A 16,056-nucleotide genomic window follows, 5' to 3' on the forward strand; every position below is an offset into this window, starting at 1 on the left:
CAAAATACTAGAAATTGTAATTCAAAGCACCTGAGGGTAGGACAAGAAGCTGTAGGGAAACAATAATAAAGATAGAAAATAATATACTGATATACTAGATTTAGTAAAAGCGTGTTATTCTGTAATCATTAGGTTCCTGTAACATATATATTGTGCTTTTTGTATCACATATATTATTCCTTTCTATTTGTATCTCCTGTTACAAACATATTGTCATTAGGAAAATGTATGTATCTCTGAAATGTATCTGGTATTTGTCAAACGTATGTCCCTGCCATTTGACCTGAACTCATATCAATCTAAAAGCATGGTACGACTAGCCATCAAAAAAGGAATAAACTATACCTCAGTCCTAATTTATGCCTGATCTGGATAAGATCTGGTCTTCCAGAGCCAGGGGCTAAGTAGCCAATTAAGTAAACAAAGAAATGCTTAAGATAAGACTAATTGGAAGTTTAGATTCCTTTGCAGGGTAACAAAGAATACACAAACATAAATTAAGGGGCCAGAGTTAGGGATCTAACTGGTGCTTTAAAGGTATAAAAAGTGGTTACATCTTCTCTGAAGGTGTGAACCCTCCCATATACATATCTCTTTGTATGTGTTTGGAATGGTTTTACCCAGCCTTTTGTCTTTGATCAAAGATTAAATGTTGATTCTTATTCAAGCCTCCGTTTAAGTCTTTCTTTTTGGTTCACTGAGAGCTTAAGCGTATAGCCGGACCTTACAAAGCAATGGGTGGAAACTAATCAAGGAGAGAAGCAACTTAGAACTAAGGAGAAATTTCCTGACACTTAGAACAATTAATCAGTGGAAGAACTTGCCTCCAGAAGTTGTGAATGCTCCAACAAGTTTTAAAGAAGACGTTGGATAATCATTTGTCTCAAATGGTGTAGGGTTTCCTGCCTAAGCAGGGGGTTGGACTAGAAGACCTCCAAGGTCCCTTCCAACTCTGTTATTCTATAAAACTGAAAAACAGATTAAGGAAAGACACACAGGCAGATGTAGCCAAGATTATTTTCTTCTTAATTTACATTTTTCTTTCCCCTATGTACTATTTAAATATCAATGAAAATTACTGAATTATGTCCTACACATCTATGCTTACTGATTTGCTTCCCAAAAGGCAACAAAAATTGTTTTGTAACACTTTGCATTTTAAAATGTATTCCTTGCTCTGAAAGCGAACATGTAGCTAAAAGGGGGTCTTTTTTATTCGGTATAAAATCTGCTTTCAGAGTTCTTTTAAAACATTTCTTTTTACAGCATGTAATTTTCCTCCTTTTGTCTTTACAGTACAATGACTATGTTCATTACATTGAATCGTGTTTCAAGGGAATCCTGGTTCAAGCTGACAGAGATAACAGGGAGGTAAGTATTAAACTTGAAAAGACATTCTCTTCTGAATATGGCATATAAACACTGGGGATTTAAAGGCCCATAAACTGTTATAAAACATATTTAACCAATGCTTTTTTTCTGCCCCTGTGAATTCTGTGGCTATTTTTATATATCCAAATGCTAGCTAAGTAGTTCAGTCATCTAAACCCATTTAGTAACCCTAAACATAATACTGGATTCTAATCCACACGATCGGAAGCTAGAAATGCAGAATCCAAAATATCTAGAGCAGCATTTTTCCAACTTGACAAGATGTGTGGACTTCAACTCCGAGAATTCCCCAGCCAGTATGCCTCCCTATATCCTCCCACCTTATAATTTTTCCTTTAATTTTGTTTCCTTGCTTGCTTGTTTTAAAAGGAAGGAGAAAAAAATATGATAACTAAGAAAAATCAAAGCCCTGGATGCTTTTTCACCACAAATTTATATTTCCTCAACCAAAGAACCATAAAATCTATGCATTTGAGAAAATGTGGATTTTTTTTAAAAAAAAAGCAGTGGCCCTCCAATAACTACAATTAAGAGGGATTAAATCATGATTACATTATTTTAATTGGTAATATTAAGTCTCCCAGAGAATAAGAAATATTAATATTGTAAAGAAATTGTGAATTTCATCATGAGGTTTGGGGCTAAAGACAACTTCTAGATCTGGAAAAGAAAAACAAGAAAGAAAGCTTGACTTGAATACTGTAATAATGAGGAGACAGCTGGACCAGTAGGATGTACCAAGCTGGCAATTTCTGAGATTGTTGCAATAAAGAACAGGGGCACAGACCAAGATGCTGATTTCAAAGGCAGCCCAGAGGGAGGTAAGGGAATGGAGAAAGTAGGCAGTGGGAAGGTCAGGGGCAGGATTTCCTGAGGTCACTGTAGGAAGCAGCAGACACAGAGGACATACAGGGAGTCCTCAATTTATGACCCCATTTGAGAAAAGATTTTTTTATTGTAAGTCATTATGGTTGTAAGTTAGGCATCCCATGACTGGACCTCATTTTTCAACATTTTTTGTTGTGGTCATTAAATGAACATTACAATTGTTAAGTATATCCATTTTCCCCAATGGGCTTTTTTTTTTTACCAGAAACTAGAAGTAAATGCTAGAAACTGGCAAAAAAAAAAAAATGTTGCAAATCATGGTCCTATGCCTGCAGGACATCAGAAACCCCTGTAAAGCTGAGCCACTTGCCAAGAGCCCAAAATGCAGTTGAGTGATCATGGGGGTGCAGTCCGCATAACTTCAAAAACGGAACATAAGAAACTCTGGGGAGGTCCGTTATAACCTTGAACAGTTGTTCAATAACTGGTCATAAATCAAGGATAATCTGTATAGAAAAAAGTAGGAGAAGGGGGAAATGCATCGATCTTTCTGTACTACCGTAGTAGCAGCTTCATATTGCTGTTGCCTTCACTGGAAAGTACTGCATTATTTCGGGTAACTCAAATTATGGAGCTGTCCTAGTGCTGAAATATATACTGTAGTTTGACAAAAAAGGAAAATATTGATAGCTCAAGATTGAAATGAGGGGGTCCTTGGTGCTCTCTGAACTTGGCTATTTTCTTGCAGTTGTTTCATTACCCAAACTAGTGTCATAAAAGTATCCCAATAAAGAAACAAGAGACAGTAGCACAATAAACAATTCTTACTTTAAGATTCAGAGGTTTATTTCATGAGCAATTTGGAACCTGAACGCCATCATAACACAATTTATATCAATGACCCATTGCAATGAGGTCCACTGACATAGCTGAGCCCAGCAAGGAGTAGCTATGGCCAATGGCCCTGAACTCATCTCAAGACATTCTTTTTATACTTTTCTGCATGCATTTCACAACTTACTTCCTTGTTCTTTCTTACTGACAGACAGTCTCCACATATGCCCATGTACATCTCAAACCTCTATCCATCGGCTACTTTCGGTTCCTTATTTCTTGGGGTTTCGTCCTTTTATGTCCAAATATATTTCAAAACTACATACTTTGCAAAATCACATTTCACAGCAACGGTTCAGCAGGATTACAAATAGTTCTGATACACTTTGAAATCTTTCCATCTAAAACTTTGGTTCATGTAGCTTTTTAGGGCCTACTTTTTCCACTTAGGCCTTATTGATTCTAATAGCTCAATAGGCTATATTTTCATTTCCCATTCTAGGTAACATCATCAATGCTAGTAACATTAGTCTAGACTAGCACTGATAATGTTACCAAGGTTCCTTCATATATAGCTTGCGCTAGAGATCTCTATTCTTTGAGTAGTTTTCTAAAGTTTTGACATTCCTGTATTATCCTTTGTCAAATATTTCTAATCACTGCTATTAAAGTGCTTTTAATGTCTCATTTGCTCAGCATTTCAAGCAGCTGGTGCACGAGTTACAAGCAAAAGGAGTTGGGAAGGTGAACAAAGCCCTGACTGAATCCTTCAAAATCCTGAGGGAGGTAAGGCTGCTTCTCTCTTTCTTTTTAAAGGCACACTGGCTTTCGCAGCATTGTGCTGATTATTGCAAATCATTGAAGGAAAAGGAAGAAAAGAAAGATAATAGTGACAGATACTCTTTGTGACATTGCCAAAACCTGCTGATGAACATGTTGTTTCAAACTGCAGACCAGGTTGGACAGTATTATTTTAAGAATGATGATTTACTTGTTCATGTTTATTATGTGTTGGACTCAGGCAGTGGTGAAATGTAAAATTTGTTACTACCGGTTCTGTGGGCGTGGCTTGGTGGGAGGGGGTAATGTGACTGGGTAGGCGTGGCCAACTTTTTTTTTTTTTTACTTTTAAAAACATTTTTTCTACAACCTCTTCAGCAGAAGAGGTTGTAAAAAAAATGCTTTTAAAAAGCTCTGACGATCCCAGCTGGGTTGCCTGATCATCAGAGGCTTTTTTTTTCTTTTAAAAGCAAAAAAAAAAAATGCGTTTAAAAGAAAACAAAACCCTCTGATGATCAGGCAACTCAGCTGGGATCGTCAGAGCTTTTTAAAAGCATTTTTTTTACAACCTCTTCTGCTGAAGAGGTTGTAGAAAAAATGTTTTTAAAAGTTAAAAAAAAAGTTGGCCATGCCCACCCAGTCACATTACCCTTTTAAAAAGCTTTTAAAAGGCTCTGACGATTCCAGCTGAGCTGTGCGATTATCAGAGGCTTTTTTTTTTTTTACTTTTAAAAGCTTTTTTTCGGCCAAAGAAAAAATGCTTTTAAAAGTAAAAAAAAAGCCTCTAATGATTGCGTGGCTCAGCCGGGCATGGGGGGTGGCAGGGATTTTTGCTACCGGTTCTCTGATCCACCCGCCGCCATCGCTACCAAATCGAGTGATCCGGTCTGAACTGGGAGCATTTCACCTCTGGACTCAGGATAGCAATAAAACAGTTCTGTCGCTGTGACCAAAATAGGTATTAGGAGTGGTTTGGAGAGTAAAAACAACCCATATTGCAAAGCTCCCATGGGACTAGATGATCCTAATAGATCAGGTCTTGATTAACCTGAAACTCTGTTTCTTCAGGAGGGAGACCACTGAGTTGGCTTTTGTGTTTAATCATATCTATAACTTTTCAATTTCATATTTGTTCAAGAGGATAATATATTTGGTTAGGTCTGCTTTCCTAGTGATAGAAGAGGTAGAAAGGGTTAGAAGGATGGTATTAGAGAAGGTGAGAGCAAAAGCTTTGGAATGCTAAGGCCTAATTACTTTATTTAATTAAACCTAGTATATTCCCTGGGTCTGGTTCATTCGCACAGTTTAAAACCTGCATCTGGCATAGAATATTCCACTCAAACTTTCAGATGATGTGTAGCAAATGCTATTTCAGGAAGGAATAGACAAGCTAGGAGACATTACATTTAATTAGCATCAGATCACCAGAGTCACCTTAGTTGGAGGCTACAAAGAGGAATACCAATAATGTACATATAATGATAAGGATACCAGCAACCTTACATCCACCAGAAATATTTAGATTAGGCAAAAGTCTTGTTTTTATTTTTGGAAAGTCTAGGTCCGTGATGGCGAACCTATGGCCTATGTAGCCATATCGGTGGGCACGCGAACTCAGCTCTGGCGTGCATGCAACTGATTTTCGGGCCTTCTGGGCCCACCAGAAGTAGGGAAACAGGCTGTTTCCTGCCTCTGGAGGACCTCGGTGGGTGGTGGTGAAGGCCCGTTTTTCTCTCTCCCCAGGCTCCAGAGCCTTTCTAGGAGTCTGGGAAGGGAGAAAATGGCCTCCCCCCCGCCAAGACCCTCCGGAGGCCAGAAACAGCCCATTTGCCAATGTCTGGTAAGACCTAGAAAGGCTCTGGAGAGCAAAAAACGGGTCTTCCAGTCCCACCGGAAGTTGGCAAATGGGCCGTTTTTGGCCTCCCGGGGGAGAAGCCATTTTTGCCCTCCCCAGACTCCTAGAAAGGCTCTGGAGGCTGGGGAGAGCAAAAAATGGGCCTACCGTGCCATTGCGTGCCAGGAGTGTGGAGAGCATGTGGGAGTCGCACGCTTGGGGGCAGGATGTGTAGAATTATGGGTGTGGGCACACGCGCGTGCGCGACCCCCACCCCCACATGCTCCCCACACATGGGGACAGAATGTGTCACAGAATAGCAAAAAAGTTAGCCATCACTGGTCTAGGTAATAGACTTCTGTAATCTTTTGGAACATAACTGAATTCAAGGTGGGTATATTGGGTCTCAGTGCCTGGATTGTTTTTATCCATTTTATAGCTAATATTTGCTTCCTATGAATTATCATGAAATATGTTACTGGTATGACCAACGTTTTTTTCCTTCCACCATAAATAATCATAGAACTATCTAGCACAAAAGTAGGAAGACCTTTATGAACTATTTTATCTATTTTATTTTATTTATTTTTATTTTATTATTCCTTTTTTTAGTCTAGTGGTTAAGGCACCAGGCAAGAAACCGTGACACTTTGAGTTCTAGCCCTACCTTAGAAATGAAAACCAGTTGGGTGAATATGAACCAATTACTCTCTCTCAGCCCAATCCACTTCACAGCAATATTGTTGTGAGGGAAATATGAAGAGAAAGGCATGTTTCCTGCCTTAAGTTATTTCTAAAAATAATAAAGGCAGGATAAAAATAAATGAATAAATCGTGATATCATTAACAACATTATGTTTGAGCAGACCTATCAGTATGACAGATAGGAGCTGCTGAGGCTTAACGGAGGACTTCATTAATCTGCTATACTATTTGTGCCAAGGGAGATGGGTATCTCTGTACATGATTTCATTGTGGTTTGTTCTGTTTGCAGTTCAGAGATGCAGGACAAGGAGGCCTTTGCAACCAAGCAATCATGCTGCTCACCGATGGAGCTATGGAAGATTATGAATATGTCTTTGAAAAATTCAACTGGCCTGATCGTAAGGTTAGCTTCCAAAGTGAAAAACAGAGAAGAGCGTAGAAAGTCAACTGGTCTGGTATGAATCATGAGCAGGGAACAAAACAATGAATAGCATGGAGACGCTTAGGTTCCTAGCTAAAATTTTGCTTGAGATAATTATGGATGGAACTCACTAATCTTAATGAGATTGGTCTAGGTTTAGCGACAGGTCACTATATTAATTTTTTTATGTAGCAGAACAAAAAATGAATATTTAAGTGAGTTTTAGAGTGAAAGGTTCCTATTTTAAGAAACTGGTTATTAATGGTTTGTTGAATCAATCACAGTTGGTTGAGTTCACAGATATGCTAAGTCAAAACTCATAACAAATCACAGTAACAATCTCTGTAAGATAATGACAGCTGTTAGCTTGAAATTACTGTTTAAAAATGTTGTGGCAAATTGTATTTGACTCCTTCCTTTGGTTCATCTCTTATTATTTCCCACAAACTTATAAAAGTAAAGACCTCTTCAAGTTGAGTTACATTCTTAGTGACTCCATGGACAAACATCCGTGTAAGTTTTTTTGCATAGAAGTCCTGTGTGTCATTGTTTCTTTTCAGGGTTTTTTTTTTTTAAATTTTCACTTAGCCTATTGCCCTGAGATTTCCTGCTCCCTTCCCATCTAAGTACTATCTAGATCTGGCTTAGCTATTCCATGAATTCAAATTAAATTATTGCCACATACTCTTATTCTTATATTTACATAAAGGTAAAGGTAAAGGTTCCCCTCGCACATATGTGTTAATTGTTCCTGACTCTAGGGGGCGGTGCTCATCTCCGTTTCAAAGCCGAAGAGCCAGCATGGTCCGAAGATGTCTCTGTGGTCATGTGGCCAGCATGACTAAATGCCAAAGGTGCACGGAACACTGTTACCTTCCCACCAAAGGTGGTCCCTATTTTTCTACTTGCATTTTTTTTACGTGCTTTCAAACTGCTAGGTTGGCCGAAGCTGGGACAAGTAACAGGAGCTCACCCCATTACACGGCACTAGGGATTCGAACCGCTGAACTGCCGACCTTTCAATCGACAAGCTCAACGTCTTAGCCACTGAGCCACAGTGTCCCTTTTATATTTACATTGTTTTTAATATTCCATTCTAATGCTTGTGATCTCATTTCACAGGTCCGTGTTTTTACATACCTTATTGGGAGGGAAGTCAGCTTCGCACAGAATGTGAAATGGATAGCTTGTAACAATAAAGGTAATTTTTTTTTTATTAAAGTTCATTTTAATCATCCTTTCTGCGAGACAGAAGCACTTGCCAATCATATTTTTACATTATAGCAATTGTAATATGCAAACCTAAACTGAATTGGAAAAGTTCCAGAAGTAAATAGCAGAAAATAGTAATGCCTACCCCTGTATGAGCCATATGTCACAGATTTTGAAGAGTACACAATTAGGAAACTGAATCAGAAGCATTTTGTGGTTGAAAGAAAATATAAAAGAAGCAAAAAATTAGCAGTGACCATTTTAATTGGGCCTTTCCTACATTTCCTAAATATTGTACTTATGTATAATATGGGATCAATTACAAAGGTGGTACAGGTAGTCCTTGACTTATAATCATTCATTTAGTGACTGCTCAAAGTTACAACAGTGCTGAAAAAAGTGACTCAACAACCAGTCTTTGCACTTACAACCGTTGTAGTGTCCCTGCGGTCAGATAATAAAAATTCAGGCCCTTGGCAACCAGCATGGATTTATGATAATGTCAGGGTTCCAAGTAATAGACCCATAGCAAGCAAAACTCTGAGGCAGATGAATTCCTCAAAGAATAGCTTTATTGGAGATATTATATTGGCGCAAATCTGGTGAAAACCAACTCTGAAGGTTCCCGCAGTTTTCACCTAATTAAAAGAGAAAGTTTTCCCTCAACCCCAGACAGTCACATGGTCCAATCAAGATTCTGTCTGGTTGCCGGGTGACCTCACTCCTCCTTCCATGGGCCAGGTGTGAGAATGTCCTTGGTTCCCAAGAGGAAGTATTTTATTTTGGCTACATACCCCAGCTATCTCTAATCCCTCCTCCCTTTCCCTCAGCTCCAGAGTGGCAACACTGATGCGCCAAGATGGCTCTGGTCAGGTCTTCAAGGTTGACAGACGGTTGCAGCATTTTAGGGTCATGTGATCATCATTTATAACCTTCCCAGCTGGCTTCCGACAAACAAAGTTGACGGGGGAAGCCAGATTCTCTTAATGACCATGTGCTTCATCTAACAACTACAATGATTCACTTAATAACAGTAATAAAATCAGGCACAACTCATTTAACAACCACCTCACTTAGCAATGGAAGTCCCAGTCTTATTTGTGGTCATAAATCTAGGAGTACATGTAAATAGAAACATTTAAGTATGTTTAGAAAAATTTCAGAAAGTTGGATGGTAATGATGATTTTGGTGTAGTTAGTTGCTTGGTCTTTTTGCAAATGAAGGGTAAATCTTTATTTTTCCCCTACAAATCAGTCAATGGCCAATGGCAGTCTCAGGGTGATTTAGGGAAGTTTTAAAAACATTGATCCTGCAAAAGAAATGATGTACAGTAGTGGCCAAAATTGTGGAAACTTTTTGGGGAAAGTGTATTTTTGCGGTTTGATGGCTAATAATAGATAATCCTATTCCACTGCTGGAATGGCCTGGGAATAGCCCAGACCTTAACCCAATTGAAAATCTATGGAGCTGACTAAAGAAGCAACCCAGCAATAAAACTCAGTTAATAGAAGCAATCATTCAGTCTTGGTTTCACATTATAACAGCCGCAGAACTAAAAGACTTGGTTCACTCCATAGGAAGATGTTGTAAGGCCGTAATTGATGCTAAAGATTACCCAACTCAGTATTAACTGACATGGTGATAATTTTTGTATATCTCATTTTTTCTATGTGTTTCACTTTTCTTCTTTATACTGTAACTGCTGTTCTAGTAGCAAATCCTTCATAAAGGTTATTGCATTATATTCTTGATAAAATTATCTTTCCATTAATATATAATTTTATGGTACTACTCCAAAAAAAGTGGTGTTATTAGCTAGTTTTAGAAAATACACTTTTCCCAAAAGGTTACCACAATTTTGGCCACTTCTGTAGCTTTTATCACAAAATACCTGTTTGCAGAGTCCCGTGGATACTATATTTTTATCTGTGAGATAAAGATCTTGATTTCTCTAGATCTTTTTTGAATACAAACTAATAAAAATAATTGTTCTTCAATCCATTAGAAGCATTCAAAATGTTAATTCCAGTGACTTCAGTTAGGTATTTCTAACTGTGTTCACATTCTCATTACCTTTTAAATGTAACATTGCTATTATTTTTTATAATCAATTTCATATAGAAAACAGCCCTTTTTAGAATCTCCATTGCGGGAGGGGGTTTATACGCATGCGAAGGGATGGGGGGGCACAGGGGCATGCGCACCCCTGAGGCAAAATGGGCTGCGGGGGGAGTGATGTGTCCTCCCTGTGGCCCATTTTTGGTCCCAGGAGGCTTCAGGGATGCTTGCCAGGCCCAAAACGGGCTGCGGGGGGTTGCACGTGCATGCGCAGGGGGGAGTGCGGGGGCATGCGCATGTGCGGGGGGGTGGGGGAGTACGGGGGTCACACACATGCATGGGGCAGCGTGGGGGGGTCACCCATGCATGCACAAGGGTGGGGTGTGCAGGGGGGGATTGCATTATGGGTGTTGGCACATGCGCGCACGACCCCCGCACTTCCCCTGCTTTTGGCACGCAATGGCAAAAAGGTTAGCCATCACTGGCCTAGGACAAATGGACAGGATTCAATAAACTTTGGAACAAATGAGATGCAAACCTCAATTTAAACAAAATTAACTCAGTTGATGGTGATTTTTTTGTCCCCCATATCAGGCTACTACACACAGATATCTACTTTGGCTGACGTGCAAGAGAATGTCATGGAATATTTGCATGTACTTAGCCGGCCAATGGTTATCAACCATGATCATGACATCATATGGACTGAAGCCTATATGGATAGCGCTGTAAGTATTTCATGAAAAGTTTCTAGTTGTCCAACTTCGAAGACGTTAAGAGATACGGGTCTTTTCAGATATTCGTTGCAATATGTATATCATTCAGAATTGGATCACAGCAGCTGGGTAGTGTTAAAATGTGCCTTCTAAAAGAAACATCATTTATCACACTTTCCTTAAGCGCGATGCTGTATTTGAAATTCCACCATACTCCAGGAACTCAAAACAAATCACAAGAGGCCTAGCATGACTTAATTAGAATCCCTGTCTCTGTAAACTCTGCAGAAGCACTTTATTAAGGATTAGTCACCAGGAAAAAAAAAATTAGTTTGAGCTCAAGAAACGGGTCACTGAGCCTGCAGCTTGTTTTCTATACTCACAGAAAGAATTAACATACATTATGGGGTCCCATATGTCTTAGAAGCCTAAGGCTAAAACCCAAAGAAAGAATTTGCTCGAGGAGGAAGAGAGATCCACGCCAGCCAAAACTTTGGTTTCTTTTTCACTTGTAGCTCCTTCTGTTGCTAAAGAGGAACACTGCTTTTCATAATTAGCAAAATTCTCTCTCCTTAGCAGTGAGACTGCTGGCATAAATGTAGACGTCCCACTTACATTTTGCCTCAAGTTGAAATTCAGTACAGTTTTAGAGGGTTCTCTTAGGAATGTATATCATTTTGTATAAGGCTAAAGTTTCTCATTAAGGGACGCAGTGGCTCAGTGGCTAAGACACTGAGCTTGTCAATCGAAAGGTTGGCAGTTCAGCAGTTCGAATCTCTAGTGCCACATAACGGGGTGATCTCCCGTTACTTGTCCCAGCTTCTGCCAACCTAGCGGTTCAAAAGCATGTAAAAAATGCAAGTAGAAAAAATAGGGACCACCTTTGGTGGGAAGGCAACAGCATTCCGTGCGCCTTTGGCGTTTAGTCATGCCGTCCACATGACCATGGACATGTCTTCAGACAGTGCTGGCTCTTCGGCTTTGAAACGGAGATGAGCACCGCCCCCTAGAGTCGGGAACGCTAGCACATATATGCAAAGGGAACCTTTACCTTTACCTAAAGTTTCTTAAGTGCGTTTATCCACTCTTAGCAATAAAGCCTGAGCATCTAAGTAGCAGCACCTACAGCCATGTTTGGCTGGGCAGCACCTAGCCATGGCTTAGGAAGTTAAACAAGTTGGCCCTTGTTAGGATTTCAATGGGAGACCCCTGGAAAGTACCAGAGCTATAGGTTAGACTAGGAAATAAAAATAAATCCAGGAAGAGAGCAACAAAGAACCACTTTGTACTGTCCCCCAAGAAACTATAAAAGTGGGGCCATCAAATCACAAGGAACCAAGTTCATCTCAAGAAAAAGTTATTCTTGCCTGGTGGTTGCTACATATACATGGACCTTCTTTGTACGTTGAATGGTAATGCAGAGCATCAACAATCTTGATATTGGCAGAATCAATCTCCAGTGGTTAAAATCTCTAATTCTGGATGGAATATGACTTTATATGTTCCCAGTTACTTGCTGCTACTATCCACAACCAGTTGAAGGGCTTACAAGAGCCAACATTTTAAAAAATTGGTCCCATCATACCACACTGTGCCTTGGCCATCTTGAAGCTAATCCTAAATAGATGAGAAGATATTTTTTTTAATTCAGAGAGCAAAGCTGAACATTTCTTGGAACTAAATTATAAACGAAATCTCTTTTCCAATTTATTTAAGCTTATCAGCAGAGTGACCTTGTATTTATTGTATTGAGTGTTGATTCTTGACTGTTGCTACCTAAAAACTATGTGATGCTTTTGCTTGTTCTTACATTTTTCTCACTTGCATTGTCTGTGTTACTTGTTGCATGTTTGTTTGGCTTATTCATCTGTTCTGTCCTGTCCATTCATTAATGCCATCCACATTTCTCACTAGCTACCACAATTTGAGGAGGTAACAACCTAGCTGTATTTTGTGAACATTGACTCTTTTTTATGTGGATTGCTGTGTTGTATATTAGATTACTTTGTAGCTTAACCATACATCCAGATAATAATACAGTGGTAACTGTGCAATGCAGCATGGGAGAGACACAGATAACAGAATCCTGGATGTATTTGAGTTGTGTTGTGTTGTGTCATGGAATAGTATTGCAGAGCATAGCTCATGGACTGAAGGTCCCCTTTTTGAATTGTGGCTTAATTCTAGATTCATTGAATGGATTTGACTGCAATTTGGTGCTCGCTTACACTGAATTTTATGGTACTTATTTCTGTCTAGACATGTGGATAATTATGCGACTATAGTGCTACATCTTGAAGCAATTGTTAAGATTATACAATATCCATAATGAGATTTCAGCTTTAGAAAAGGTTCCCTTTGAATATGAAATAGAAGTAACTTAATTTGTTTGAGAGAGTATATAGAGGAAGTGTTTTCACAATTATAAATATTTAGTACCGCAAAAGGATGGCCACCTATATTTTAGTTATTCAATATCCATGCTCAACCTGTTAATAATGACCACTAAACTAATGTTTAGGATGGCTAGCAGAAGATTAATCTGTGGAATTGAATACCATAAAATTTTGTGATAGATGATGCAACAGTGAAACCTGGCAGTCATAGAAGATAGTGCTATGTACAGCTATTAAGAATAATAGCAATATATTATTCCCAACAGAGTAAGGATTCCTCTCAATACTGGTTGCTTTCATATGTGATTGGAATGATGCAGTTGCCTTCATGCCACCCAGGACTTTCCATAGGTATATAGTTGGCTCTTATGCTAGATCTTTGGATTCATCTAATGAGTCTTCGAAGCCCTCTAGGGTGAAATGGGTGAAACCTTTATCGAATTGACTAGAAGAGAGCTGTAGCCCCTAGATAAATGGGTTTTTTCCTCTTCTGAGGCTGCAAAGCCATCTCTCCTTCCCTCCCTCCCATCTCTCCATCTCTAGCTTGTGATGCCTTTGTCCATTTCACACAGCTTACCTCAGTGGTGGGATTCAGCCAGTTCACACCTATTCAGAAGAACCAGTTGTTAACTTTCTAAGCAGTTCAGAGAACCAGTTGCTGGAAGAAATCTTATTTTGCTTTTTTCCACTTTACGGGGCTAATCTGTAAGTAAGGCAGGAAGGAAACATTCTGCTGGTGTTTCTAGCCTAATTTTTATTGCCATGCTTACAGAAACTGCCTCTCTGGTTTAACCCTTATTACATTGTAACAGTAAGGTGAAGTGCCCATCGACGTCAGTGACATTGAGTTGGCCACACCCACATGGTCATATGACCACGGAGCCACGCCTACCCAGCTGGCCATTAGGGCAGAGAACCGGTTGTTAAATTATTTGAATCCCACCACTGGCTTACCTGTATTTCTTCCAACTTGTTGACAAACCATCTTCCATGTAAGCCCATGTCCCTTGTGGAATATATGCCTTTTTTCAACTCCAACCCCAGCCCATTTGCATTTGAACCCTGAATATGAGTTTGTTTGTTTGTTTGTTTGTTTGTTTGTTTGTTTATTTGTTCGATTTATATGCCGCCCTTCTCCAGAGACTCAGGGCGGCTTACAATGCTTTAAGTAATAGCGTTCATACTTTTGTATATACCTGCTTAGTAGGACTTTCGGCACCCCCTAAGTGGTGTTCTTTTTTATACAAAGTCAGCTTATTACCCCCACAATCCGGGTCCTCATTTTACCTACCTCGGAAGGATGGAAGGCTGAGTCAACCTTGAGCCTGGTGAGATTTGAACTTGCAGTAATTGCAGGCAACTGGCAGCTAAGTGCTACTTAACAGCACTTTAGTTCGCTGCACCACCAAGTCTCCAAGGTTTGAATGTTTATGTATGTAAGCACATTTACAATTTGTTATGTCTGGGTAAGTGGTTTCACATGCTTTAGCTATATCTCTAACAGTGCCATGTTAACCTGGATGTGAAGAAGTGCAGTCATATGTTAAACTTTCTTTATGATGTTATCTACCTTGACTATGTGAAGGTATATATTGGTAAAACATGTCTCAGATTCATGTCTTTCCCCTATGTATCATATTCTTCTTGTCTTCTTGCGTAGCTAGTATTTTTAGTGCACACTTTTTTCATTGTGCTTTCCTGCTATTTAATTCAAAGGATTTGTGCTTCTCCTGTCAATTAGTCTCCCAACAGCTAATCTGCTGCTCTTTTTCTATCTGGTAGCTCTTTGCCTCTCAAGCTCAAAGTCTCTTGCTTATGACAACAGTAGCTATGCCTGTCTTCAGCAAAAAAAATGAAACGGTAAGCATCATTTTCTAGACATCTCTACTTGGAGCAAGATAAGAGGATGGCTTGCAAAATTTAAACTTTGTTTGTTGGAGCTTCTAGAGAGTAAGGAACATGACCTTGATGAAGATGTGCCAATTCCAAAGGTGTGAGAAATAAAATGTGTTTTAAGGCCAGAACAGTTAGATAGTAGTGGCCAAAATTGTGGAAACCTTTTGGGAAAAGTGTATTTTCTAAAACTAGCTAATAATAACACCACTTTTTTTTGGAGTAGTACGGTAAAATTATATATCAATGGAAAGATAATTTAATCAAGAATGTAATGCAATAACTTTTATGAAGGATTTGCTATTAGAATAGCAGTTACAGTATAAAGAAGAAAAGTGAAATGTAGTAAAAATGAGATATACAAAAATTATCACCATAGAAAAAATGAGATATACAAAAATTATCACCACAGTTAATAGTTGAGTAACCTTTAGCATGAATTATGGCCTTACAATAGAATGAACCAAGTCTTTTAGTTCTGCAGCTGTTATAATGTGAAACCAAGATTGAATGATTGCTTCTGTTAATTGGGTTTTATTGCTGGGTCGCTTCTGACTAACAAGTTTCTTTAGTCGGCTCCATAGATTTTCAGTTGGGTTAAGGTCTGGGCTATTCCCAGGCCATTCCAGCAGTAGAATATGATTATCTTGAAACGCCAAAAAAACAAGTGGTGTTATTAGCCATCAAACCTCAAAAATACACTTTTTCCCAAAAGGTTTCCACAATTTTGGCCACTACTTGTAATTTTTAAATGTTTTAGTTTTCCTATGGAGTTGATTTCTTGGTCTGGGTCTACCTAGTGAGGTAGGTAGACCAGACTGACAGAGCTTTAACAAATCTCCAGATGTGTCTGTTACTACTTCTTAAAACCCTATATAACTACAGCATGTTAAATAAATGAAAACATTTTAAAGAGTGCATTTAAAAATAAGTCAAGTGGACAAGCTATAGCCTGCATCTCCGTATGGCCCTAACTCCCTTTTATG

General features: G+C 39.0%; 1 protein-coding gene across 1 annotated transcript in view; it reads left to right on the plus strand.

Annotated features, from left to right (window-relative positions):
• Nucleotides 1-16,056, plus strand: part of CACNA2D4 (calcium voltage-gated channel auxiliary subunit alpha2delta 4) — a 202,427-nt gene that overhangs the window by 33,332 nt on the left and 153,039 nt on the right. Inside the window, exons 11-16 of the mRNA XM_087873504.1 lie at nt 1,297-1,371; nt 3,751-3,840; nt 6,663-6,776; nt 7,917-7,995; nt 10,660-10,793; nt 14,960-15,037. Coding sequence (XP_087729630.1) covers nt 1,297-1,371; nt 3,751-3,840; nt 6,663-6,776; nt 7,917-7,995; nt 10,660-10,793; nt 14,960-15,037 — 570 coding nt within the window. The remainder of the gene's footprint in view (nt 1-1,296; nt 1,372-3,750; nt 3,841-6,662; nt 6,777-7,916; nt 7,996-10,659; nt 10,794-14,959; nt 15,038-16,056) is intronic.

Source organism: Pantherophis guttatus, chromosome 7 (assembly GCF_059756535.1).
Source record: "Pantherophis guttatus breed Tessera chromosome 7, ASM5975653v1, whole genome shotgun sequence".
Classification (NCBI taxonomy): domain Eukaryota; kingdom Metazoa; phylum Chordata; class Lepidosauria; order Squamata; family Colubridae; genus Pantherophis; species Pantherophis guttatus.